Genomic DNA, 25000 nt, shown 5'->3' with positions numbered 1-25000 from the left:
CCGCGCCTCGTCTCCCACCTCCCGACGGAGCATCTCCTGAAGGAGGTGTTCGAATTTACTACGCGACTGAAGCAACGGCAGCAACGTTGTGCCTTTAAACACACCCGTCCTCATGGCCAAATCATCTGCGGGATCCCACGTCCGGCTCAAAGTGGGAACAGCGGACTCCAACGGGAACTTTCCCCGGTTGCAGTTTCTCCCGCCGACCACAGGGGGTGACGTAGGCGATGGGAAGACGGGCGTCAAGTACGCGTGATGGGAGTGTCCGTTAAAATGAGCTGCGTTCCCGCTGAGGCACTTCTTGCTGCTGAGGTGTGAGCTGTAGGATCCCGAGTGACTGAAGCGCTTCTTACAGTTCGAGCACTCGTACGGCTTCTCGCCTGCGGACACAGAGATTCAGTCGATAACTTTATCCCTTAAAACTCATCTTTGATAATCAGAATGACATATTTCAATGTTTAACCTATGAAAATAATTTCTTCATGCCTTAAAATAGCTTGAATGTACCTCGACACCCTTGCTTCATTTAGTGTATGCGGATTCATGAATATGCAAATGAGCCACGTGTCGATAACTTAATCCCTTAAAACTCATCTTTGATAACCAAAATGACACATTTAAATGTTTTTTCCTGTGAAAATAATTTATTCATGCTTTAAAATAGCTTGAATGTAACTCGACACCATTGCTTAATTTAGTATACGTGGGTTCATGAATATGCAAATGAGCCCCGCCTCCACTCACTCACCCACTCCAGCTCGGATTACCTGATCCAAGTGGAAATATTGGTTTAATTCAGACGAATATGTTTCAAACAGAAACTGATTCAGAAGAAGAAGAGAAAGAGTGAATCATACAGGCTCTTCTACAAGAATATTAATGCGCTCTCTACAACGTCGGACACATAACTGTAATTATGATTAACAGTTGGCTTGACTAAGTTATCAAACAGCTAGTAATCTGTTGATAATAAACAGGTGTTTTTGAGTTTTTGAGTGTTGACTTATGAATTTACACATGGTTTGTCTTAAAAATATATTTAAAACACCACTTAAGACATATAAACAACATTAAACTCTTGTTTGGTTTTTTTACCACAGGTGGACTTTAATTGTATCTGATTGGTGTATTTTTAGTCTTATGCATGTTTTTTATTGTACATTTTTTTTTTTTTTTAGCTTTATTCAGCATCACGTTTTAGAAGTATATGTAGAGAAATTCATTGAATCTCGTGACAAAAATTATGAGAAAAGTTGAAATTATAACAAAAAGTCATAATTTTTATATTGCGTCAACAACTTTTTATATAATATATTCCTAACTTTTTATGCCCTAATTATGACTGTCATGCTTATGATTTACCAAAGCGTGATTTTTTTCTGAAAATTTTGGTTTTCTTATGTTGTGGAAATGGGCTTATTTTTCTCCAAAACCAAAAGAAAAATATTTTGCATTATGTGAATAATATATATAATAGGATAATTAAAATACATAAATAAATGTATTATTTTATAAAAAAAAAATAATATATATTTTATATAATTTATATATATATATATATATATATATACATTCTAAAATTAAAATGATGTTCCAGATCATTTAAATTTTCATTACTCTAAAAATTACATTACAGCAATAAGAATTTAGCATATAAATGTGCAGAGAATTCCTAATGGTGGTAAAATATTAATATTTCTTCATGCATGATGTAAATTTCGTGTGAAATATGACTTGTGCATTTTTTTAAATCCACTTTTGCTGGTTGTGTTTCTTACCACTGTGAATGCGCAGGTGCTCTTTGAGGTGATGCTTGTATTTAAAGGCCTTTCCACACTGATTACACTTGAACTTCCTGCTCTCCATACTGGGCTCAGGCAAGGAATTCTGGGACATACATGAAATCATGAGCAGTTAGCACACATCTATTCGTGTGTCATTCGTTCTGGGGTGTGTTTCCCAAAAGCATCGTTAGCCAAATATGTTCACAAGTTCCGTGGTTATCAGCAGTTCAACGAGTCTGTGTTTCCCGAAACCATCGTTCTAACGAAAATTCGCAAACAGCATCGCAGAGTTGTGTGTTTGTGGTCAGAAGCAGAGTTTCTAGTTTGCATGACATGTGGACTCAATTAATCCTTATCTTGAGCGGAATAAGAAAGCTGACATTCAGTGCAACCTGTGTCTTTTATTTAGAATGCATACAAATGTCATTTACATCTTTTGGTTTGTCAAGAGATTTAAAGCACCGTTTTTGAAGAGTGCGCATGTGCAAATGAGCTTTAGTGCGTGAGAACGAGCCTATGATTGAATCTGGAAATAAAGCAAAATAACTGAGAAAAATGAGAAATAGTCCTCAGATGTCATGTCTGTAATTTATATCAAAACATCTTGCGTTAATTCGATCTCAAACAGATTCATTAAAAGTAGTTATTACTCCAAGACCTGCGTTACATCATTAACCAGCGTGGTTGAACGACCAATTTGCGACAGTACGGTTTCGGGAAACAGTCGTGACTATAGTTGATTTCTTCAACGATGCATCTAACTAGTTAAAGCTGCAGTCCGTAGTTTTGTCGCCCTCTCTGTTCGAAATCTGCAACTGCAGTTATTCACGGAATTATCAACTTGATGAGGGTTGTGTCTCGGCACGGCACAGCGCGGATGAATCCAGTGTTTTGAGAAGAACGTGCGGCTGTCAGTCGGTGTGGATCCTGGCATTCGCAATCACAGATTCTGCTATTTGGAAATATGACCAGAATAAGAATTTTCACTGGAAAATGTTCTGAACAAGTAACATCCACTTCTGTTCTGACCAACTCAGGGGGAAAAAGCATTGCAGTAAATCGCGCCAATTAAATCTAACGATCGCTAATCATATCACGCCAAACCGTGCAAATTATACTTTATTCTCAAATTGTTAATGTTAACAACATCAGCATTGCGTGACATTCAATGCCCTTCCGATATTATCCTTGTTTCCGCATGGGCCGGTGTCAGTCTCTTTTTCTGTAGCCGCTCCGAAGTCTTTTGCGTTTTACAGCGGGTGAATCTCCTATTAATTGTCGTTTGAACATTTATGGATCCGCCATCAAATTGATCAGTTTAATCATATCCAGTTCTGTGAGAAAAGGCTATAAATCTCCAGCATCCTCACACTCATCGCCGACTAGCCGAGACTCTTCTTTATGTGGACAGATGTGACGGAATGACGGTTAATTTTTAACCCCAAAAAGTTACGGACTGCAGCTTTAAGCAGCGAGTTACGACGTTGTACGGGAAACACACCCCTGCATGTGTGTGTGTGACGTACCTTCTCGTGCGTGTGAGCGTGGAGAGTCAGGTGCCGCTCCATCTGAGACCGGTACGGGGAACTGAACCCGCAGAGAGGACACACACTGTCTCCCGCGTCCCGGGCCGGGCAGAAGCTCAGGTGTTCCCTCAGAGACTGGCAGGTCCGCTGGCAGTACGGGCACGTCTGCGGGGCGTCAGGGTTTAGCGGCCCACCGTCTGCACACCCGAAGAGAGATTATCTGATTAGTCTGATTCATTCAATTTATCTGATGCATTTGTGTAAGAAAAATATTCATATTTAAAGGGTTAGTTCACCCAAAAATGAAAACTCTGTCAGTAATTACTCTCCCTCATGTTGTTCCAACCCCGTAAGACTTTCGTTCATCTTCAACACAAATTAAGATATTTTTGATTAAATCTGAGAGCTGGCTCACTCCTCCATAGGCTTCTCTGTTATTGAAACTTGCCGGCCCAGAAAGTTAGTAAAGAAATCTTTAAAATAGTCCAAGTGACTACAGTGGCTCAATCCACTGTATAATATTTGAATAAAGTTGTTATTTTGGGGGGGTTTTGAGCACAAAAAGTATTTTCTTCGCTTGATAAACTGAAGGTTGAGCCACTGTAGTGATGAAAAGTTAACGAAAGTCTTACGGGGTTGGAACAACATGAGGGAGAGTAATTACTGACAGAATTTCCATTTTGGGGTGAACTAACCTTTTAATACGCTACAAAGTAAAATTCTAGCTTCCGGCAGATGAACATACACAGTCTCCACTTACGCCTAAAGCGCAACTTACGTAACCCGTGACGTCAGAAGTAGCGTAGAGCGTCATGGCGTAGCGTAAATATCAGCAGTGCGTTGCATTACTCGCATAAGTTGCGCTTAGACTTAAGTCGAATCCGTATGTTCGTTTGGCCGGAAGCTAGTTATTTTAGTTGATAAAGTTTTAAATATTAATATTTTTCTTACACAAACTCATCCCTTCGCTTCAGAAGGCCTTTATTAACCCCTTGGAGCCTGTGGAGTTCATTTATGATGAATAGATGCACTTTTATGATGGATAGATGCACTTTTATGATGATAGATGCACTTTTATGATGGATAGATGCACTTTTATGATGAATAGATGCACTTTTATGATGGATAGATGCACTTTTATGATGAATAGATGCACTTTTATGATGGATAGATGCACTTTTATGATGGACAGATGCACTTTATGATGGATAGATGCACTTTTATGATGAATAGATGCACTTTATGATGGACAGATGCACTTTTATGATGGATAGATGCACTTTATGATGGATAGATGCACTTTTATGATGGACAGATGCACTTTTATGATGGACAGATGCACTTTTATCATGGATAGATTCACTTTTATGATGGATAGATGCACTTTTATGATGGATAGATGCACTTTTATCATGAATAGATGCAGGGTTGCCAACTCTCACGCATCTGGCGTGACACTCACGCTTTCAGCATCAATCTCACGCTCTCACGCACACGCAAGAAATGTCACGCCAAAATCCATTTTTCTCCCCTCTCAATCCGTTCATTTTCTGTTGATGACTAGACCACAGCGTATTAATGACAGGAGAGGAGTTTAAGGCCCACAGCTGTAACATCTGCCTACAGCGTTCTCACTGCAGTATATTCTGATCGTTGATTCGCTGAAAACCTACGTCAGTTGCGTGTGAAAAGCTCAGAGAGAGTTCAGAGCATAGGTTCGGAGTCGGAGCCACTGATGCGCGTTTGAAAGTTTGGATGACAATGTAAGCAGATAATAAAATGGTGTGCCTTTCACTCACGGGCGTAATTTCCTATGTGGACGGGGGGGACATGTCCCCTCCTCTTTTCGAAATCCCGTTCGTTTCCCCCTCACTTTCAAATTAGTTTGTTATGATTTTTTAACTGCACGCCGTCATCGACAAAGAGGAGCAGGACCGAGCGGGACACGGAGCACCTGCCTGCGTCAATGCACGCAGCCGCGTCCAGGAACGTCGCTTGCACACACCAAAAATACCTCACTGAAAGTTCTAATGAGCAGGTATCGCTGTCTGTGAATGTCCTGATGCACACACTCACACACACACAACGCACAGAAAGACTCGCGTGTCAGAATCAGTTTTGCTGGGCAGTTCTCTTTCGCGCTTGAACGAACAATAACACATGCCAAAATGTCAGTTTTGTCGAGTATCCTCATAACAATAAGCAGTCTTAAATTAGTTACATAAAGTCTTAAATGAACAAGAGTAAATGAGAAAATGAGATGCGTGAGAGCCTGTCAGTAGCGGCAGATCTTAAAGTGACAGCAGCCTCTAATTCTGTAGTCAGTAAAGTTAACCAAAGAGGGAACAGAGAAAATCACTCACTGCTCTTGACTAAAGAACGCTTGCAGCTTTAATAAGGATTAATCTAATTTAATTCATCATTTATGCAGTGCGGACTGTTTGATAACCTAATTCTGTATATTTCAATAAAGAAAGAAAGACATATTTTTCTTTTAGATAGTTAAGTAGCCTACTATATTCTTTTTGGCAGAATTGATCATAATAATCACTTAATTATTTCCTGGATTTTGTATCATCATAGTCCCTAAAGGTATGTACTGTAAATGCAGGAAATGTGATTAAAATTGTGAAAAAGATTTTTGCTTTTTTTAAAGTGCAAAAACTTTTTCCCCCATTTTGTGTGATGATCAAAAAAATGATCAAAGGTTGCCCAGATTGTGTTGAGCCTGCCACAGTCAAATGCGGATGCTGAGGTGAACCTTTTCAGGCCTAAACAAGACTGACACCAGGAACTGACTGTCACTCACTCGTTTGTTCGATCTCGTTCATTAAAATGAACAAATCTTTTTTCGAGTCATTTCATTCATTTAAGGGGCTTTAAATGTTATACTTTTAACAGCCAAATTCCCCGGACACATCCACCTACGCAGTCTTTATCATATTCTGAATTAAGAAATCATTAAAATGCAGTAAAAAATAATTTACAGGGAACATAATTACTTTACCTTCCGAGTCTTTCGTTCATTTGTCACGTGACAGACGCAGTGAACGTTCATGACCGGATTGAACCCTGCTTCAGATACGAGCTCCTGCAGAGGTAGTGAAGCAGGCCGACACTGCCACTGTGGCATAGGCTACCTACAACAGGCCTCATGTGTGAAACTGTGCTGTGGTTTGCTGGGGAGGTGGAGTAACTATTATCTGTCCCTTTTGTTTTGAGATTTCTTACTGTTTTGATGTTGTTGTTTTACATGTTTGTTATTTAATCACCTCTATCTTTATTTTTTTTATAGTGCCATCAATAAATTAATTGTACATTTTGAAAATTATTATTATTTTTTTTTTTTCAAAAATCAGGGTTTATACTAAGTAAACAAGGACTGATGTTTTTAAAATTAGGGTTAGGGTTACGCGCGCGCACTGATGTTTTACAGAGTCTCACTCCAGCCAAAGTCCCAAAGTTGGCAACCCTGTAGATGCACTTTTATGATAGATAGATGCACTTTTATGATGAAAGATGCACTTTTATGATAGATAGATGCACTTTTATGATAGATAGATGCACTTTTATGATGATAGATGCACTTTTATGATGGATAGATGCACTTTTATGATGATAGATGCACTTTTATGATGGATAGATGCACTTTTATGATGGACAGATGCACTTTTATGATGATAGATGCACTTTTATGATGGATAGATGCACTTTTATGATGGATAGACGCACTTTTATGATGGACAGAGGCACTTTTATGGACTTCAAAACAGAAACGGCCATTCACTGCCATTATAAAGCTTGGAAGAGCCAGGACATTTTTTTAATATAACTCTGATTGTGTTCGTCTGAAAGAAGAATGTCATATACACCTAGGATGAGTTGATCCCATCATGGGATCATTTTCATTTTTGGGTGAACTATCCCTTTAATCTCCTTGTGTCAGATAAACTGCAGGTGATGCTGGTGTACCTTTGGCCTCAGGTGAGTCGTGTTCTCCCGGTGACCAGCAGACCGGAGACATGTCGTCCTGAACGCCGTCTAAATGATACGAGTTCACGGATCCGTTGTGTTTCTGTGTGTGAATCGGACTGAGCAGGTTTGACACTTTCCTCAGCTGAACCACTGAGTCGTAATGAGGCACATCATCCATCACATGAGCGTCAGTCTGACCTGAGACACACACACACACACACACACACACACACACACGCTCAGATCAACGTCAGGAATTACATCACAAAACAGGTGGAAAAGATACAGAGAACTGAATTTTTTTGATAGCAAAAAGAACCCTTATCATGTAAACGCAACAAAACAACATACAACAAAATGTATAAAGTAAACAAAAATGCAAAAGAACAGTAATAAATAATAATAAGAAAGAATCAGAACATTTTAACTAGATATCATTTCTGGACTGACATGTTTCAATCCAGATTAAATTAATTATGACATAAAAAATTTGACTTAAAAGTAAAAAATTATGTCATATTTCTGACATTTATGTCACATATTTAACCTAGTATCTCATAGTTAACTTTTTTTTTCTAACTTTTTCTGTCATAATTCTGACTTTTTATGTCATGCTTATGATTTACCAAGGCATGTTTTATTTTTCTTATATGGTGAAAATGGGTTTCCATACATTTTACTCCAAAATCAAAAGCAAAGTATTTTGAATAAAGATAATAATTGTTATTTATTGCCTTAATATTATATATATATATATATATATATATATATATATATATATATATATATATATATAAATATATATATATATATCTGCATATATAATATTAAGGCAATTTATAAGCATTATTATCTTTATTCAAAATAATTTGTAAACATTATAAATATATATATAAAAAATATATATATCAATATATATATATATATATATATATATATATATATATATATATATCAAAAGAGAAGTATTTTATATATATAGATTTGTATATTTTTATAGTGTCTTTATATTTTTTCAATAATTTATTATTATTATTTTCATGACATTTAACCCCTAGAAATAAATAAAAATATAAAAAACAATAAACAACATAGCGAATACAAAAATCTGAATGTTTGTTTAAAAACTTCAATAGTGTTTTGTACTAGTTCAGTTTACGACGTCACAGTGCTTTGTCTTTATATCGGCCTGTTGTCATTAATCCCCATCAGAGATGTTGTGTTTGTGAGGTTGTGCGACTCTCGTTATGAAGGAACGCTTAAACTTGAGAGAAAATCGCACGAATGTTGCAGAAATTCTCCCTTGAAACCAACAAAACTGAAGCACAAGCAGAGCAGCGATGCCAGCGTGTCCTCAAATGCTTGCAGATGTTGGTCTCTCGTGTCGTGTGTTATAGACGAACTCCAGCGTTTGATCTCGAGAAGCTCTTGATTTCAGAAGAGGAGCTTCACCTCGTCTGATGTGAGGAAACATGATGACGGTTGATGAGCGCAGCAGTTTTTGTGTTTCTGCATTTCTGTAACGAATATCGTCAGAATCACGGAGGCGGTGGAAATGAGTCATTACAGCGATGATGATGATAATTACTCTTTTTTTAAATGTGTCAAGTCATATCGTGTGATGATTACACACAGGAAGCTGACACGAATGTAGGCCAGTGCTGTCTTTGACATAGTTTAAAAAATTCAATAAAAAAAAATTAAAACCCAAATTCTACAAACATAGTAGAGACCCGTTCAAGACGGAGACAAACACTTAAAACTGGGTTTTAATGTCTCTTTAGGCTGAATGGATTTGTGTTCAAAATACAATATATTATGATCATATATATGTATATATATATATATATATATATATATATATATATATATATATATATATATATATATATATAAATTATTTTGCATGTTTAATTTTTGTACATAGTACAGACCGGTTCAAAGGTGAGAAAAAAACTGTTTAAAATTGCCATTATATAAATATATGCTTTTTTAAACTTGATATTTGACATTGTTGTCACATGACATCATTATTGACATACATTGTTTATATTTTGCATTTTAAATTTTTGTACAGACTCCTTTAAGGGTGAGAAAAACACTTAATATTTGTATTATATATATATGTGTGTGTGTGTGTGTGTGTGTGTGTTTTAAACTTGATATTTGACATTGTTGTCACATGACATCATTATTGACAAACATTGTATATATTTTGCATTTTTAATTTTTGTACAGACTCATTTAAGGGTGAGAAAAACACTTATTTTTTTATTAAATATATATATATATATATATGTGTGTGTGTGTGTGTGTGTGTGTGTGTGTGTGTGTGTGTGTGTGTGTGTGTGTGTGTGTGTGTGTGTGTGTGTGTGTGTGTGTGTTTTAAACTTGATATTTGACATTGTTGTCACATTGTTTTTATTTTGCATTTTTTATTTTTGTGCAGATTTATTCAAGGGTGAGAAAAACACTTTCATTTTTCATTTGGGGCGGCAGTGGCTCAGTGGTTCATGTAGGTTGTCTACAAACCGGAAAGGTTGGTGGTTCAAGCCCTGGTACGACCTGACCAAGTGTCGAGGTGTCCATGAGCAAGGCATCTAACCCCAGCTGCTCCCGCCGAGCTGGATGGCGCCTTGCATGGCTGACACCGCCGTCCGTGAATGGGTGAATGTAAAGCGCTTTGGTGGCCATAGGTCTGTGAAAGCGCTATATAAATGCAGTCCATTTACCATTTTTCTTCAAAAGTTTTATTTAAATCCGCATTATTCTTTGACAATTTTTTTTTCTTTTTTTACTTGATATTTGAACTTTACCACTAACTTTACTTAGCGTACTACATATTGAATCCTGCAATTAGTATGTCCACTAATATTTTTCTAGGAAATAATATGAAGCCATATGAAATAAAATTTGTTTTATTTTTTATTAGCATTAAAAATGCTAATTGTTTAGCATTTTTAATGTGTGTAAACAAAGTTTTGGTCCGATCGAATAATGGGTTTTGAGAAAGAGTTTTCATCCATTTTTAGTGCTGTAATTGTTCTTGATGTTTCATTACAGGTTCTTCAGATCTTTTATTCTGGAGTATAAAAAGTTAAAAAGATTCTCGTGGAACAACAGACTGTAAAACGTTTTAATTGAGGCTTTATTTGGCCGGAGACTTACTGAACATGCTGTGGTCGCAGCGTTCGGGGTGTGTGTTCGTGATGTTACGGGGTGTGTTTTCCGTGTGGATCCAGTTCTCCGGAGCCGGACTCCCGGGATCCGTTCCCTCGCTTACTTTATCCTGAGCATCTCTGCTGTCCTGAACCTCCATTCCCCAAACACTGCCCTCATCCTCTCCTTCAGAACCCAGACAGCGCTCGCTCTCCCCTACACACACAACACACAACACACAACATCAGCACTGAGAACACCAGCTCAGAGAACACACACATCAGCAGTGAGAACACACAACATCAGAGAACATCAGAGAACACACACATCAGCACTGAGAACACACAACATCAGAGAACATCAGAGAACACACACATCAGCACAGAGAACACACAACATCAGAGAACATCAGAGAACACACACATCAGCACTGAGAACACACAACATCAGAGAACACACACATCAGCACTGAGAACACACAACATCAGAGAACACACACATCAGCACTGAGAACACACATCAGCACAGAGAACACACAACATCAGCACAGAGAACACACACATCAGCACAGAGAACACACACATCAGCACTGAGAACACACACATCAGCACTGAGAACACACAACATCAGCACTGAGAACACACACATCAGCACTGAGAACACACACATCAGCAGTGAGAACACACACATCAGCACAGATAACACACACATCAGCACTGAGAACACACACATCAGCAGTGAGAACACACACATCAGCACTGAGAACACACACATCAGCACAGAGAACACACACATCAGCACAGAGAACACACACATCAGCACAGATAACACACACATCAGCACTGAGAACACACACATCAGCAGTGAGAACACACACATCAGCACAGATAACACACACATCAGCACTGAGAACACACACATCAGCACAGATAACACACACATCAGCACTGAGAACACACACATCAGCACTGAGAACACACACATCAGCAAAGAGAACATCAGAACAGAGAACACACACATCAGCACAGAGAACACACAACATCAGCACAGAGAACACACATCAGCACAGAGAACACACACATCAGAACAGAGAACACACACATCAGCACAGAGAACACACACATCAGAACAGAGAACACACAATATCAGCACAGAGAACACACACATCAGCACAGAGAACACACACATCAGCACAGAGAACATCAGAACAGAGAACACACAATATCAGCACAGAGAACACACACATCAGCACAGAGAACACACACATCAGCACAGAGAACACACACATCAGCACAGAGAACATCAGAACAGAGAACACACACATCAGCACAGAGAACACACAATATCAGCACAGAGAACATCAGAACAGAGAACACACAATATCAGCACAGAGAACACACACATCAGCACTGAGAACATACAACATCAGCACAGAGAATACACACATCAGCAGAGAACACACACATCAGCACAGAGAACATCAGAACAGAGAACACACACAATATCAGCACAGAGAACACACACATCATCACAGAGAACACACACATCAGCACAGAGAACATCAGAACAGAGAACACACACAATATCAGCACAGAGAACACACACATCATCACAGAGAACACACACATCAGCACAGAGAACATCAGAACAGAGAACACACACAATATCAGCACAGAGAACACACAACATCAGCACAGAGAACACACACATCAGCACAGAGAACACACAATATCAGCACAGAGAACACACACATCAGCACAGAGAACACACAACATCAGCACAGAGAACACACACATCAGCACAGAGAACATCAGAACAGAGAACACACACACACACACACACACACACACACACACACACACACACACACACACACACACACACACACACACACATCAGCACAGAGAACATCAGAACAGAGAACACACAATATCAGCACAGAGAACACACACATCAGCACAGAGAACACACACATCAGCACAGAGAACATCAGAACAGAGAACACACACACACACACACACACACACACACACACACACACACACACACACACACACATCAGCACAGAGAACACACACACACACACACACACACACACACACACACACACACACACACACACACACACACACACACACACACACACACACATCAGCACAGAGAACATCAGAACAGAGAACACACAATATCAGCACAGAGAACACAAACATCAGCACAGAGAACACACACATCAGCACAGAGAACATCAGAACAGAGAACATCAGAACAGAGAACACACAATATCAGCACAGAGAACACACACATCAGCACAGAGAACACACAACATCAGCACAGAGAACACACACACATCAGCACAGAGAACATCAGAACAGAGAACACACACACACACACACACACACACACACACACACACACACACACACACACACACACACACATCAGCACAGAGAACATCAGAACAGAGAACACACAATATCAGCACAGAGAACACAAACAGCACAGAGAACACACACATCAGCACAGAGAACATCAGAACAGAGAACATCAGAACAGAGAACACACAATATCAGCACAGAGAACACACACATCAGCACAGAGAACACACAACATCAGCACAGAGAACACACACATCAGCACAGAGAACATCAGAACAGAGAACACACACACACACACACACACACACACACACACACACACACACACACACACACACACACATCAGCACAGAGAACATCAGAACAGAGAACACACAATATCAGCACAGAGAACACACACATCAGCACAGAGAACACACACATCAGCACAGAGAACATCAGAACAGAGAACACACACATCAGCACAGAGAACATCAGAACAGAGAACACACACATCAGCACAGAGAACACACAACATCAGCACAGAGAACACACACATCAGCACAGAGAACACACACATCAGCACAGAGAACACACAACATCAGCACAGAGAACACACACATCAGCACAGAGAATACACACATCAGCACAGAGAACACACAACATCAGCACAGAGAACACACACATCAGCACAGAGAACATCAGAACAGAGAACACACACACACACACACACACACACACACACACACACACACATCAGCACAGAGAACATCAGAACAGAGAACACACACATCAGCACAGAGAACACACACATCATCACAGAGAATACACACATCAGCACAGAGAACATCAGAACAGAGAACACACACATCAGCACAGAGAACACACACATCATCACAGAGAATACACACATCAGCACAGAGAACATCAGAACAGAGAACACACAACATCAGCACAGAGAACACACACATCAGCACAGAGAATACACACATCAGCACAGAGAACACACAACATCAGCACAGAGAACACACACATCAGCACAGAGAACATCAGAACAGAGAACACACACACACACACACATCAGCACAGAGAACATCAGAACAGAGAACACACACATCAGCACAGAGAACACACACATCATCACAGAGAACACACACATCAGCACAGAGAACATCAGAACAGAGAACACACAACATCAGCACAGAGAACACACAACATCAGCACAGAGAATACACACATCAGCACAGAGAACACACAACATCAGCACAGAGAACACACACATCAGCACAGAGAACATCAGAACAGAGAACACACACACACACACACACACACACACACACACATCAGCACAGAGAACATCAGAACAGAGAACACACACATCAGCACAGAGAACACACACATCATCACAGAGAATACACACATCAGCACAGAGAACACACAACATCAGCACAGAGAACACACACATCAGCACAGAGAACATCAGAACAGAGAACACACACACACACACACACACACACACACACACACACACACACACACACACACACATCAGCACAGAGAACATCAGCACAGAGAACACACACATCAGCACAGAGAACACACACATCAGCACAGAGAACACACAACATCAGCACTGAGAACACACAATATCAGCACAGAGAACACACACATCAGCACAGAGAATACACACATCAGCACAGAGAACACACAACATCAGCACAGAGAACACACAACATCAGCACTGAGAACACACAACATCAGCACTGAGAACACACAACATCAGCACTGAGAACAGACAACATCAGAGAACACACAACATCAGCACTGAGAACACACAACATCAGCACTGAGAACACACAACATCAGCACTGAGAACAGACAACATCAGAGAACACACACATCAGCACTGAGAACATCAGAACAGAGAACACACAACATCAGCACAGAGAACACACAATATCAGCACAGAGAACACACACATCAGAACAGAGAACACACAACATCAGCACTGAGAACAGACAACATCAGAGAACACACAACATCAGAACAGAGAACATCAGCACACACAACACACAACATCAGCACAGAGAACATCAGAACAGAGAACACACAATATCAGCACAGAGAACACACACATCAGCACAGAGAACACACACATCAGCACAGAGAACACACAATATCAGCACTGAGAACACACACATCAGCACAGAGAACACACACATCAGCACAGAGAACACACACATCAGCACAGAGAACATCAGAACAGAGAACACACACATCAGCACAGAGAACACACACATCAGCACTGAGAACACACACATCAGCACAGAGAACATCAGAACAGAGAACACACACATCAGCACAGAGAACACACACATCAGCACAGAGAACACACACATCAGCACTGAGAACACACACATCAGCACAGAGAACACACACATCAGCACTGAGAACATCAGAACAGAGAACACACACATCAGCACAGAGAACACTCAACATCAGAGAACACACAACATCAGAGTACACACAACATCAGCACAGAGAACACTCAACATCAGAGAACACACAACATCAGAGAACACACAACATCAGCACACACAACACACAACATCAGCACAGAGAACACACAACATCAGCACAGAGAACACACACATCAGAACAGAGAACACTCAACATCAGAGAACACACAACATCAGAGTACACACAACATCAGCACAGAGAACACACACATCAGCACAGAGAACACTCAACATCAGAGAACACACAACATCAGCACTGCAACATCTAACATCAATGCAGTCATTTACAATAAACAGCCACTTTAACACACATTAACAGATCTCGTTTAACATTAACATTAGTCAATGCATCAGTTAACATGAGCAATGCATTTGTTTCAGTAATCTTTGTTAATGTTAGTGCATTAACTAATGTTATCAGATACAACTTATGATTTTAATAATGGATTAGTAAATGTAGAAATTAACAATAACTAGGATTAATAAACAATTTTCTGTCATAATCATTTGTTGACAAACAAGTATTCATTACTTTAATTAGCTTGTTTCTGCCTTAAATTATTACATTGTTTAAATGCATTTTTTTGCATAAATTATTGAATTAATACATTTTTAGCTAACTGTGATTTGTATATGTACATTTCTGAAATACATAACTTAGACAGTTACTTCTGATAACAGATCACTCTAAACTGTAATGTGGACTCATGCATTTTCTGTAAAGCTGCTTTGAAACGATGTGTATTGTGAAGAGCGCTATGCAAAAATGTTAATTGAATTGAATTGAACTGAAATAATAAAATCTTACTTTTTCCCATTTACATTCATGCATTTTGTAAAGCGACTTGAATTGCATTAATTAATTTGAGGTTCAGTATATACTTATCAATTCCAGGGTTGGCACAATATTTATTTATTAATTTGGAAATAATATCATTACTTATATATATTTTTAAAAAATCAATTATTATGAATAATAATAACTAACCTTCATGCAGTGTGATCCCAGCACAACATGTAAAGAGTTTTAGGAATATAATATGAGCAGACTAACTGTTTTAAATTTAGTTGTCAAAAGTAAAGATAAAGATCATGTGAAAAAGGCAGTAGACATTAAACGGAATAGATGAAAAAGCACGACAAGTGTGAAGTTCTCAGAAAGCACAAGTGTGTTTAAATGTGAGCGATGTGAATGCAAAGGCTTTTTTGACTGATTCCTCTAGCATTAGATACAATAATTAATCCTCACACACACACACTCACACAAACACACATACTCTCACACGTCCCCAGATGTGTGTTTAACGCTTGAATTTTTATTCGGGCTAATCGCTTAAATCTTGTAAAAAGTCACAAATGCACAACATGAAGTTGATTAGGCCGAGAACAGGCTGTGATTTACATCAGCTGGCTTTTATACATCATTTATAAATACACTTGAATGGATTGGCAACCGCAGACTCACGGCATTATAATTTTCCCAAATGTGAGTTGGTGTGTGCAGTGTTTCTGGGTGAAGAGCGCATGAGAAAGTGAAGGCCTGAAAGCTGTTAGGATATTTTTATTTAGACACGAGATTGCAGATTTTTCTTGGTCTCAAGCTTCAGACGCGTAACCTATTTTTCTTTTTATGTATTCTTAAAAGAACCATATAACCATATGACTGAGCATATCTGTGGGCGAAGCGGAATCGAGAGCGAACGCTTTCACATCGTGAAACTGGACATTATTCGTCATGCTTTGATACACTTTAAATATGACATTTAATCATCGATTCATTTTTGCTATTACTCATTTTATTTACAATCAGATCAATGCTGCACTGTACACTGGTTTAGAATTATTATTTTTTATTAGCATTGTTTTTTTGTTTCCTATAAACAGCAGTAAATGCAACACAAAGTGATGCATCTGTGTTCAAGAAAATATCTGAATTGCATATGAAATATTGCTGATTTCTGGTATTGTGGCACTACAAATATTAAGCATAAATATTTTTCCTTCTGTTGAATGTCAAATGCAAACGTAAATAACTTTGTACTAATGTGTGAGAACTAAGGTGTGTGTGTGTGTGTGTGTGTGTGAGAGAGAGAGAGAGAGAGAGAGAGAGAGAGAGAGAGAGAGAGAGAGAGAGAGAGAGAGAGAGAGTGAGTGAGTGAGTGAGTGTGTGAATCGCTTCTCAGGTGATGTTTTAATGCCACACATTATGGAAAATATGTTATTTTTTTCTTAATATTATCAGCGTTAGACCAAACTGACACATAATACTTTTTTTTTTTTTACATTTTAAATGGTATTAAGTTATTGATAATAAATATTTTTATAAATGAATAAATGTAAAATGTAAATATTTTTCCTTCTGTTGAATGTCAAATGCAAATGTAAAGAACTTTGTACGTATGTGTGAGAACTAAGGTGTGTGTGTGTGTGTGAGAAAGAGAAAGTGTGAGTTTGTGTTTGAGAGTATGTTTGAGTGTGTGTGTGTGTGTGTGTGTGTGTGTGTGTGTGTGTGTGTGTGTGTGTGTGTGTGTGTGTGTGTGTGTGTGTGTGTGAGAGAGAGAGAGAGAGAGAGAGAGAGAGAGAAAGAGTGTGTGAATCGCTTCTCAGGTGATGTTTTAATAGCACACATTATGGAAAATATGCATTTTTATAGACCAACTGACACATAATAATAAAAAATATTTAAATTTTAAATTGTATTAAGTTATTGATAATAAATATTTTTCCTGCATTCAGTGTCAAATGCAAATGTAAAGAACTTGTTGTACTTGTTGGCACTCACGTAAAAGTATTACGAGCTGAACTTTCAAGTACACTCGAGTGTAAAAATAAGAGTGGCATTAAAACAGCATGTGTGTGTGTGTGTGTGTGTGTGTGTGTGTGTGTGTGTGTGTGTGTGTGTGTTGTGGTCAATCTTTCATCATTCTGACTGTTTATTAGTGTCTCTAATCAGTTGATACAGCGGGACAGGAAGCTACAGTTTCAATTCGACTGTAATGGAACAAACAATGCATTGCTGACGTATGCATTGTGTGTGTGTGTGTGTGTGTGTGTCTGTGCGTGTGTGAAGACCCACTGCTGCTCATGTATGAGTAATACACCTCTGCTCAACGTACACGTCAAACACGTGCTGTTCCCACCGGTTCACTGCGGAAGCATGCAAACACACACACTGCATATATTGACCAGGGTCTTTCCAGTTATGACTGTGCAAAATAGGGGCAAACAAACCCAAAAGCAGAGATGAGTGTCACAGCTTTCGTTTCATATGAAACACATATTTGTTTGTGTGTTATATATCTATCAGCATCACCAGTCAAAGGTTTGATGAACTAAATTAGATCAGAAGACAATTATTTGTATTATATTTGTATGTGTGTGCATGCACACACACACACACACACACACACACACACACACATACGCATACTCTATATATATATATATATATATGCATATAAGTTTCACCCTAGATTCACCCATGTGTTTGGAGTGTACTGTACTATTCCTGAATACTGTATGTACACTATTATTCTAGATATAATATGAAACATCTCAGACTGTAGTTTGCTACTTTGTTGCATGTGTGTGGCATCCCGTCTTCATTGTGTAAATGTTTTTTTCATTATTTAGCATATTTAATTTGTGCAAACAAACTTTTAGTCTGATCAAATAATGGGTTGAGAAAGAGTTTTCACATTGTATGATGTACTGTATATACTGTATATAGATTAGGGTCAAATTCTCACTATTAACTACGACTTTTGCCACAATAAACTTCTAATTATTGCTTATTAATTGTTAGTAAGGTCGTTGTTAAGTTTAGGAATTATAGGATTAAGGAATGTAGAAAATGGTCACGCAGAATCAAGACATTAATATGTGTATTAATACAGCCAATATCGTAGTAATATGCAAGATAATACGCAAATAGTTAATAGTAAGAATTGTACCCTAAACTAAAGTGTTAAAATGTTTAATTTAATATATTTTGTATTATATTTGTGTGTATGTGTAACATGCATTCACACTAGTTTAACGTTTTAACATTCGTCACGCTTTTGCCGTGAGAGTGTTTTCGTGGACGTCAGAACTGTTCAAATATTGTTTTGCTCGACTGTCTGATCTGAGTATGAAGCACATTTCAGTGCATTAATGTTTAATATCTTTTAAAATGTGTGTGTTCATCAGCGGTGTGTGTGTGTGTGGGGTTTCCCTGTGAGATCAGCAGGGCTCGAGATCGGGCCCGTTCTGCATTACAGACGCGCTGGAGTGATCAGTGTCATACACAACATTCCTCACACACACTTTCATTTCAGTCTGGGAATCTCTGGAGTGACGAGGAGTGTGTGTGTGTGTGTGTGTGTGTGTGTGTGTGTGTGTGTGTGTGTGTGTGTGTGTGTGTGAGTCACAGAATCGCTTCTCAGATGATGTTTTAATGGCAGACATTATGGAAAATATGTATGTTTGTTATTAACTGACACATAATAATAAAAATGTTAAATTTTTTAAATTATAGTACGTTTTCTTTTACATATCTTTGTTTTATTAATTTCTCATTTCTGGCTTTTGTTTTTTTATGCTTTTTTACAATTATTACTAAATGTATAATTACAATAAATAAGATTGTAAAGCGCTTTGGATGTACGGTAATAGGCAAGGCAAGTTTATTTATAGAGCACATTTCACACACAATGGCAATTCAAAGTGCTTTACATAGAATAAATTAAAATAATAAAAAATAAATAAAAAATAATAAAATAAAAAAGAAATAAGAATAATTAAAACAGTAAAGCTTTAAACAAACGCCTGATTTCAATGAAAATTGCATGTAAAAAATTGCATTTTCGTCTCTCATCTCATTTCGTTAGTTCTGTCTAAAACATAAATCGCTGTGTTTATATTTAATGCATGTTCTAAAGATCCAGCCAAACATTTACTGCCATTACGACACATCACCTTCTGTTCAATGCATGGAGCTGGAAAATAAACCCTGATGTCGATATTCTGATCAGAGTTTACAGTTTATCTCAGGAAACAGTTCAAGCATGCAAATCCTGACCAACTTCAAACCTTTACTTTTCCTTTTTAAAAGCCTGTGGTTAAACTGAGGTGAAAACTTCAGACGAATAGTTGTTCGATTCTGAACGGAGGCGTTGCAAAACTTTCATTTCTTGCCAAACACAAAATCCACACTATTTCATTCTACACTCATTTACTCCCCTAAAAATAGTGCTGAATGACAAAGCATGAATTATGAGCATGAAAGTGTGAGAAGAGACGAACACAAGAAAGGAAGCATCATGTTATAAAAGGCGAGATCCGTGCGACTCACTGAAACACGCCGATGGTTTAAAAGGTCAAGTTGCAAATATGGGTTTGATGAGCAACAAAGAAGAGAAAATGTCAAAGGTCACTGCATTAAAAGCCAAACCACATTTCACTTTACCTTCGCCGAGATCACGTGCGCTTCGATTAGAGTCCTTTCAGAAAGTATCCAATAATTCGAATGTCTCGAAGAAGTTCAACAACACGCAGTGAATAATCTGACTCGGCTATTTTCACACTCTGACAATGAGTCACAGACGCACCACATCACACACACACACACTAGAAACGTCATCAGAACATGCTACAGAACAACTTCATGTCCCAGAGACGGGGTCAAATGTGCTAAAACACACCGTATGCCTCATGTGTTGCTGTTTGCATCATCTAACAGTCCCTGTGTGATTCTCATAAGTCCCGCAGAAGCTCAAGTCATTTCATGATAAAGTCCGATAACAGCAGCTTCCTCAGCTGAACGACAGCATCACCTCGAGTGTGTGTGTGTGTGTGTGTGTGTGTGTGTGTGTGTGTGTGTGTCACTGTAGGGCATCAGATGCTGTTTCTCTTTCAGAGCTCAGGAGAGACTCCACTATCTCTATTGACAGGGTTTCAGATGTTTCTCCTAGAATTCATTAAGAGAAATAAAAATACTGATTTTGCTTTAAAAAAAATGTGCAGGTTATGAAAATATGTTTTGCATTACTTTTGTTTTGCATTAATTGCATTAATTTGCAATACATATATTCTTTATTACTATATATTTAAGTGAGACAAGAAGGGAAAAACAACTATCTGATATATATTTAGTATATATATATATATATATATATATATATATATATATATATATATATATATATAGATGCATTACTATACTACATTACATAGTAAAATGACATAAGAATTATATCTTGTTTTCAAAAAAGAAAAATCTAACTTTTTGCATAAAACAAGCCAAATTATCTGCCAATGGGGAAAGAAAAAAATCTTAATTCAAATCGAAAACAAGAAAAATAATCTTAATTCAACTGGAAAACAAGATTATAAAGATTATAAAAACACACTTAATTTTTTTTTATTTTAGAAAACAAATAAATTCTGAAGTCATTTTACTTATCTTCATTATTTAAGAAGTTTTAGATATTTGGACTGGAAACAAGACAAAAATATAAAGTAAGAAAAGCATTTTTTTGCAGTGTATGAGAATAATAGATCATTTGATGAGGTTCGTATTGAGATCTCTGATGTTTAATTGCAGACTTTGATCTTTTTTAGACATTATCGAGACACGTGTGAGATTACTGGGGTCTTTTCATTATAGGACAAAGAGCTGATGCGCAAATTCGTTCTCCGTTTAATATTTGTTTTAAAGAAAAAACTGCGATATTAAAAAGATATATTTCTTGTGATTGAGATTTTGCGAGTGTGTGTGTGAAGCTCTTCCATACAGGCTTCATCAGACGTGTTCGTGTTATTAAACAGAGATTAATGAAGAGCGAGCGAGTGTCTTTCAGAAGATCTCAAACAAGCTTCCAATGTTTCAGATCTCAATATAATTGCTGTTCCTGTATGATGTTTCAGTTTCCATTTCTTCTGATTCTGTTATTATTTCTCCTCTGGGATTTATCATCTGAAACCAAACTGACGCTTCAGTAAAAGAACATTAAATCAGTGCTCTAGGAATACTGTAGTCCGCTTGTGACACACACACAGAGTGTTTTTCTTCGGTCTCGTCAGTGATTATAGACGCTTCATGCCCAGTTTGCATCTTAAAGCCACACAAACAAATATCCAGAACAAGCAAATGTCAAAAGGTCTTGTAGATGTGATTCATCAGATCAAGATCTTTTCTAGTGTGAAGTCAGTTCTCCTCAACATTAACTACCAATATCAGCAACTAACTTACCATAAACAAACACAACAACACAAACTAAAGTGTTTTAACAGTTAAATCTTTTTGATTTTAAAGTGTGCATGTATATGCATCTTTGGTTACACTTTATTTTAAGGTGTCATTGTTACAGTGTAATTATATATTTAAGTACAGTATAATATTATTTAACTACATGTACTTACTATAGGGTTAGGGTTTGGTTGAGGGTTAGTTGCATGTAATTTACTGTTATTGCTATGGTAAGTACATGTAACATATGTAACAAGGACACTGAAAAATAAAGTGTTACCGAATCTTTATTTTTATTTTTATTTTTTCAATAAATGACACTTGAACTTTTGATATTTTAACTGTTAAAATGCAAGATAATTATTAAAACTAAATAGCAGTTAAAACTCCTGAAAATAGTTTCATTTTTAAAGTGTTAGTGCATTGTTCTTTACAGTAAATTACCATTAAGATTTTATATTTAAGCAGTTAAAACTGTTTAAACTGTTATAACTGCTTAAATATCAAATCTAAACTGTAATTAACTTGCATTAAAATATCACATTTCAAGTGTCATTTATTGTAAAAAAAGAAAAAGAAAAAAGAAAAAAAGATGCATATACACACTTTAAACGTACTTAAACGTAATAGCATTTAAAAGGGTTATTTTAGCAGTAAAACCCAACAAATGTCTTTTTCTGAAATGTTTTTGTTTACAATAAATGACACTTGATATTTGATATCTTTTGTGATGATATTCAGACATAAAGACAACAAAAAGTTTCTAAACACTTTTAGCGGCTGTTGTAAACAATATATCTTGAAAAATAATTATTGTGTTTAAGGTAGTTCACACAATAACTGACACAAAAAATATTTACTAAATTGTTAGGGTTTAGTTAAGTTCATTTATATATATATATATCTACTGGAAATGAAGACAGAATATTAATTTTATTCTACTTGGACATTTTCTGGTATGCAAATGCACATTTTCATTTGTTATGCATGATCACATGAGGCCATGGATTACAGTAAATTACAGTAAAGCTGTGAAGTGAAGTAAGTAGCTTGTTCTGTCTCCACACAGAAAGCATGATTAGTTCGAGCTTCTCGACGCAGAGAATGCAAAACGCTCTCCATCAGGGTTGGCCCCGTTGATTCACACACTTCAGGGTTTCCCGTAAACGGCACGGGAAGAAACACGACCAGTCTAGCGAAGAGAATGACAGACTGCAAAGGTGTGATTTAGCAAAACCAAACAGATAAAACACACAAACCTGAGGAGAAAACATGCAGTAAGGAAAGTGTTTGCATGCTGATGAGAAGTAGGATGTTGGTGTGACACGAGCGAGTGTGTGTGTGTGTGTGAGAGAGAGAGAGAGAGAGAGAGAGAGAGAGAGAGGTGAGACCCCTGACTCAGATGGTGAGAGATATTCAAACGAGAGCATCGGAAATTCCCTGCGCTGAAATCTGGCCAAAAGCACGAATCGATGATGACAGACGTTTAACGCGGCGCTGCATGACAACATGACATATTTACACACCTAGACAAATCATTCAAACTTACCAGGAGCGTGAAATGGCTTGAACTAAAACTGGTTTGAACTGATCTAACTTGGCTTGTTGGGGTTGTGGGTGAAAAAGGAAATGATATGAGTTGATTTTATCATGAAAACGTCTTACAGCGGAGTTGATCTATTTATGCTGTACGGCGAATAAATAGAGAAAATGTTCCTAAACTGGTCATGAATGTGTGTTTTCTATTTTGCATTATGAATATTCTAGCTAAACACATGTTTATTCATCTTATTGTGAACGATTCATCCATGCACGTTTCATTTTATTTTTTGACCTTACAATCCACTGCATTCAGATCTGCCTCCAATGTTTTTAAATCCTCCTGTAGTCGATCATTTTATCTCTTAAAACTCTTCTTTGATCACCAAAATTACATATTTAAACGTTTTGGCTTAAAATATCTTGAATGTAACTCGACACCCTTGCCTCATTTAGTATGCGCGGTTCTATGAATATGCAAATGAGCCCCGCCTCCACTCACTCACTCAGCTCAGAGATCCACTGGTTGACGATCACACGTTGATCTGATTGGTTACAAGGTAGTTTGTGACGTCAGAAACACCAGCGATTTCAAAGCGTGTTTTTGAGACTGTCTTTGGTTCACTGCAGTTTTAAGGAGGAAATACTCAGCAAAGGTGTCGACTTATGAATTTACACATGGATAAAACAGAACAAGGTTTTTCCAATAATCCATTTCCCTCGGATGATGAACGCCACGACACAAAAGAAAAGGTCTGTCACTTTTTCCACTTCACAGCCACCGAAACAAACCCAGCTAACAAAAATACGTTCTAATAATGTTTTGCAAGCGTTACTTTAGTAACATTAGTGCGGAATATTCTGTGAACATTCAGTTATTTAAATGTTTTAAAAACGAACATTCCATTTTATC

The 25000-nt window shown here is 37.6% G+C and overlaps 1 protein-coding gene across 3 annotated transcripts in view; it reads right to left on the bottom strand.

The window, feature by feature from the left end:
* Window positions 1-25000, bottom strand: part of LOC307165660 (zinc finger E-box-binding homeobox protein zag-1) — a 50921-nt gene that overhangs the window by 6836 nt on the left and 19085 nt on the right. The window contains exons 1-6 of one of the 3 annotated variants that reach the window (XM_079883520.1): window positions 24098-24159; window positions 10454-10660; window positions 7283-7483; window positions 3311-3507; window positions 1779-1887; window positions 1-380 (exon numbers count right to left, since the gene is read on the bottom strand). The exon at window positions 1-380 is cut by the window's left edge and continues 630 nt beyond it. In XM_079883520.1, coding sequence (XP_079739646.1) covers window positions 1-380; window positions 1779-1887; window positions 3311-3507; window positions 7283-7483; window positions 10454-10604 — 1038 coding nt within the window. In that variant the 5' untranslated portion in view covers window positions 10605-10660; window positions 24098-24159. Of the gene's footprint in view, window positions 381-1778; window positions 1888-3310; window positions 3508-7282; window positions 7484-10453; window positions 10661-20766; window positions 20847-24097; window positions 24160-25000 lie in introns of those variants that run through there. The other 2 variants (XM_079883519.1, XM_079883518.1) reach the window with 2 other exon arrangements.

Source organism: Squalius cephalus (genome assembly GCF_949319135.1).
Source record: "Squalius cephalus genome assembly, chromosome: 10".
Classification (NCBI taxonomy): domain Eukaryota; kingdom Metazoa; phylum Chordata; class Actinopteri; order Cypriniformes; family Leuciscidae; genus Squalius; species Squalius cephalus.
Note: the sequence above shows the minus strand (reverse complement) of the source record. Positions and strands in the feature narration are given on the sequence as shown.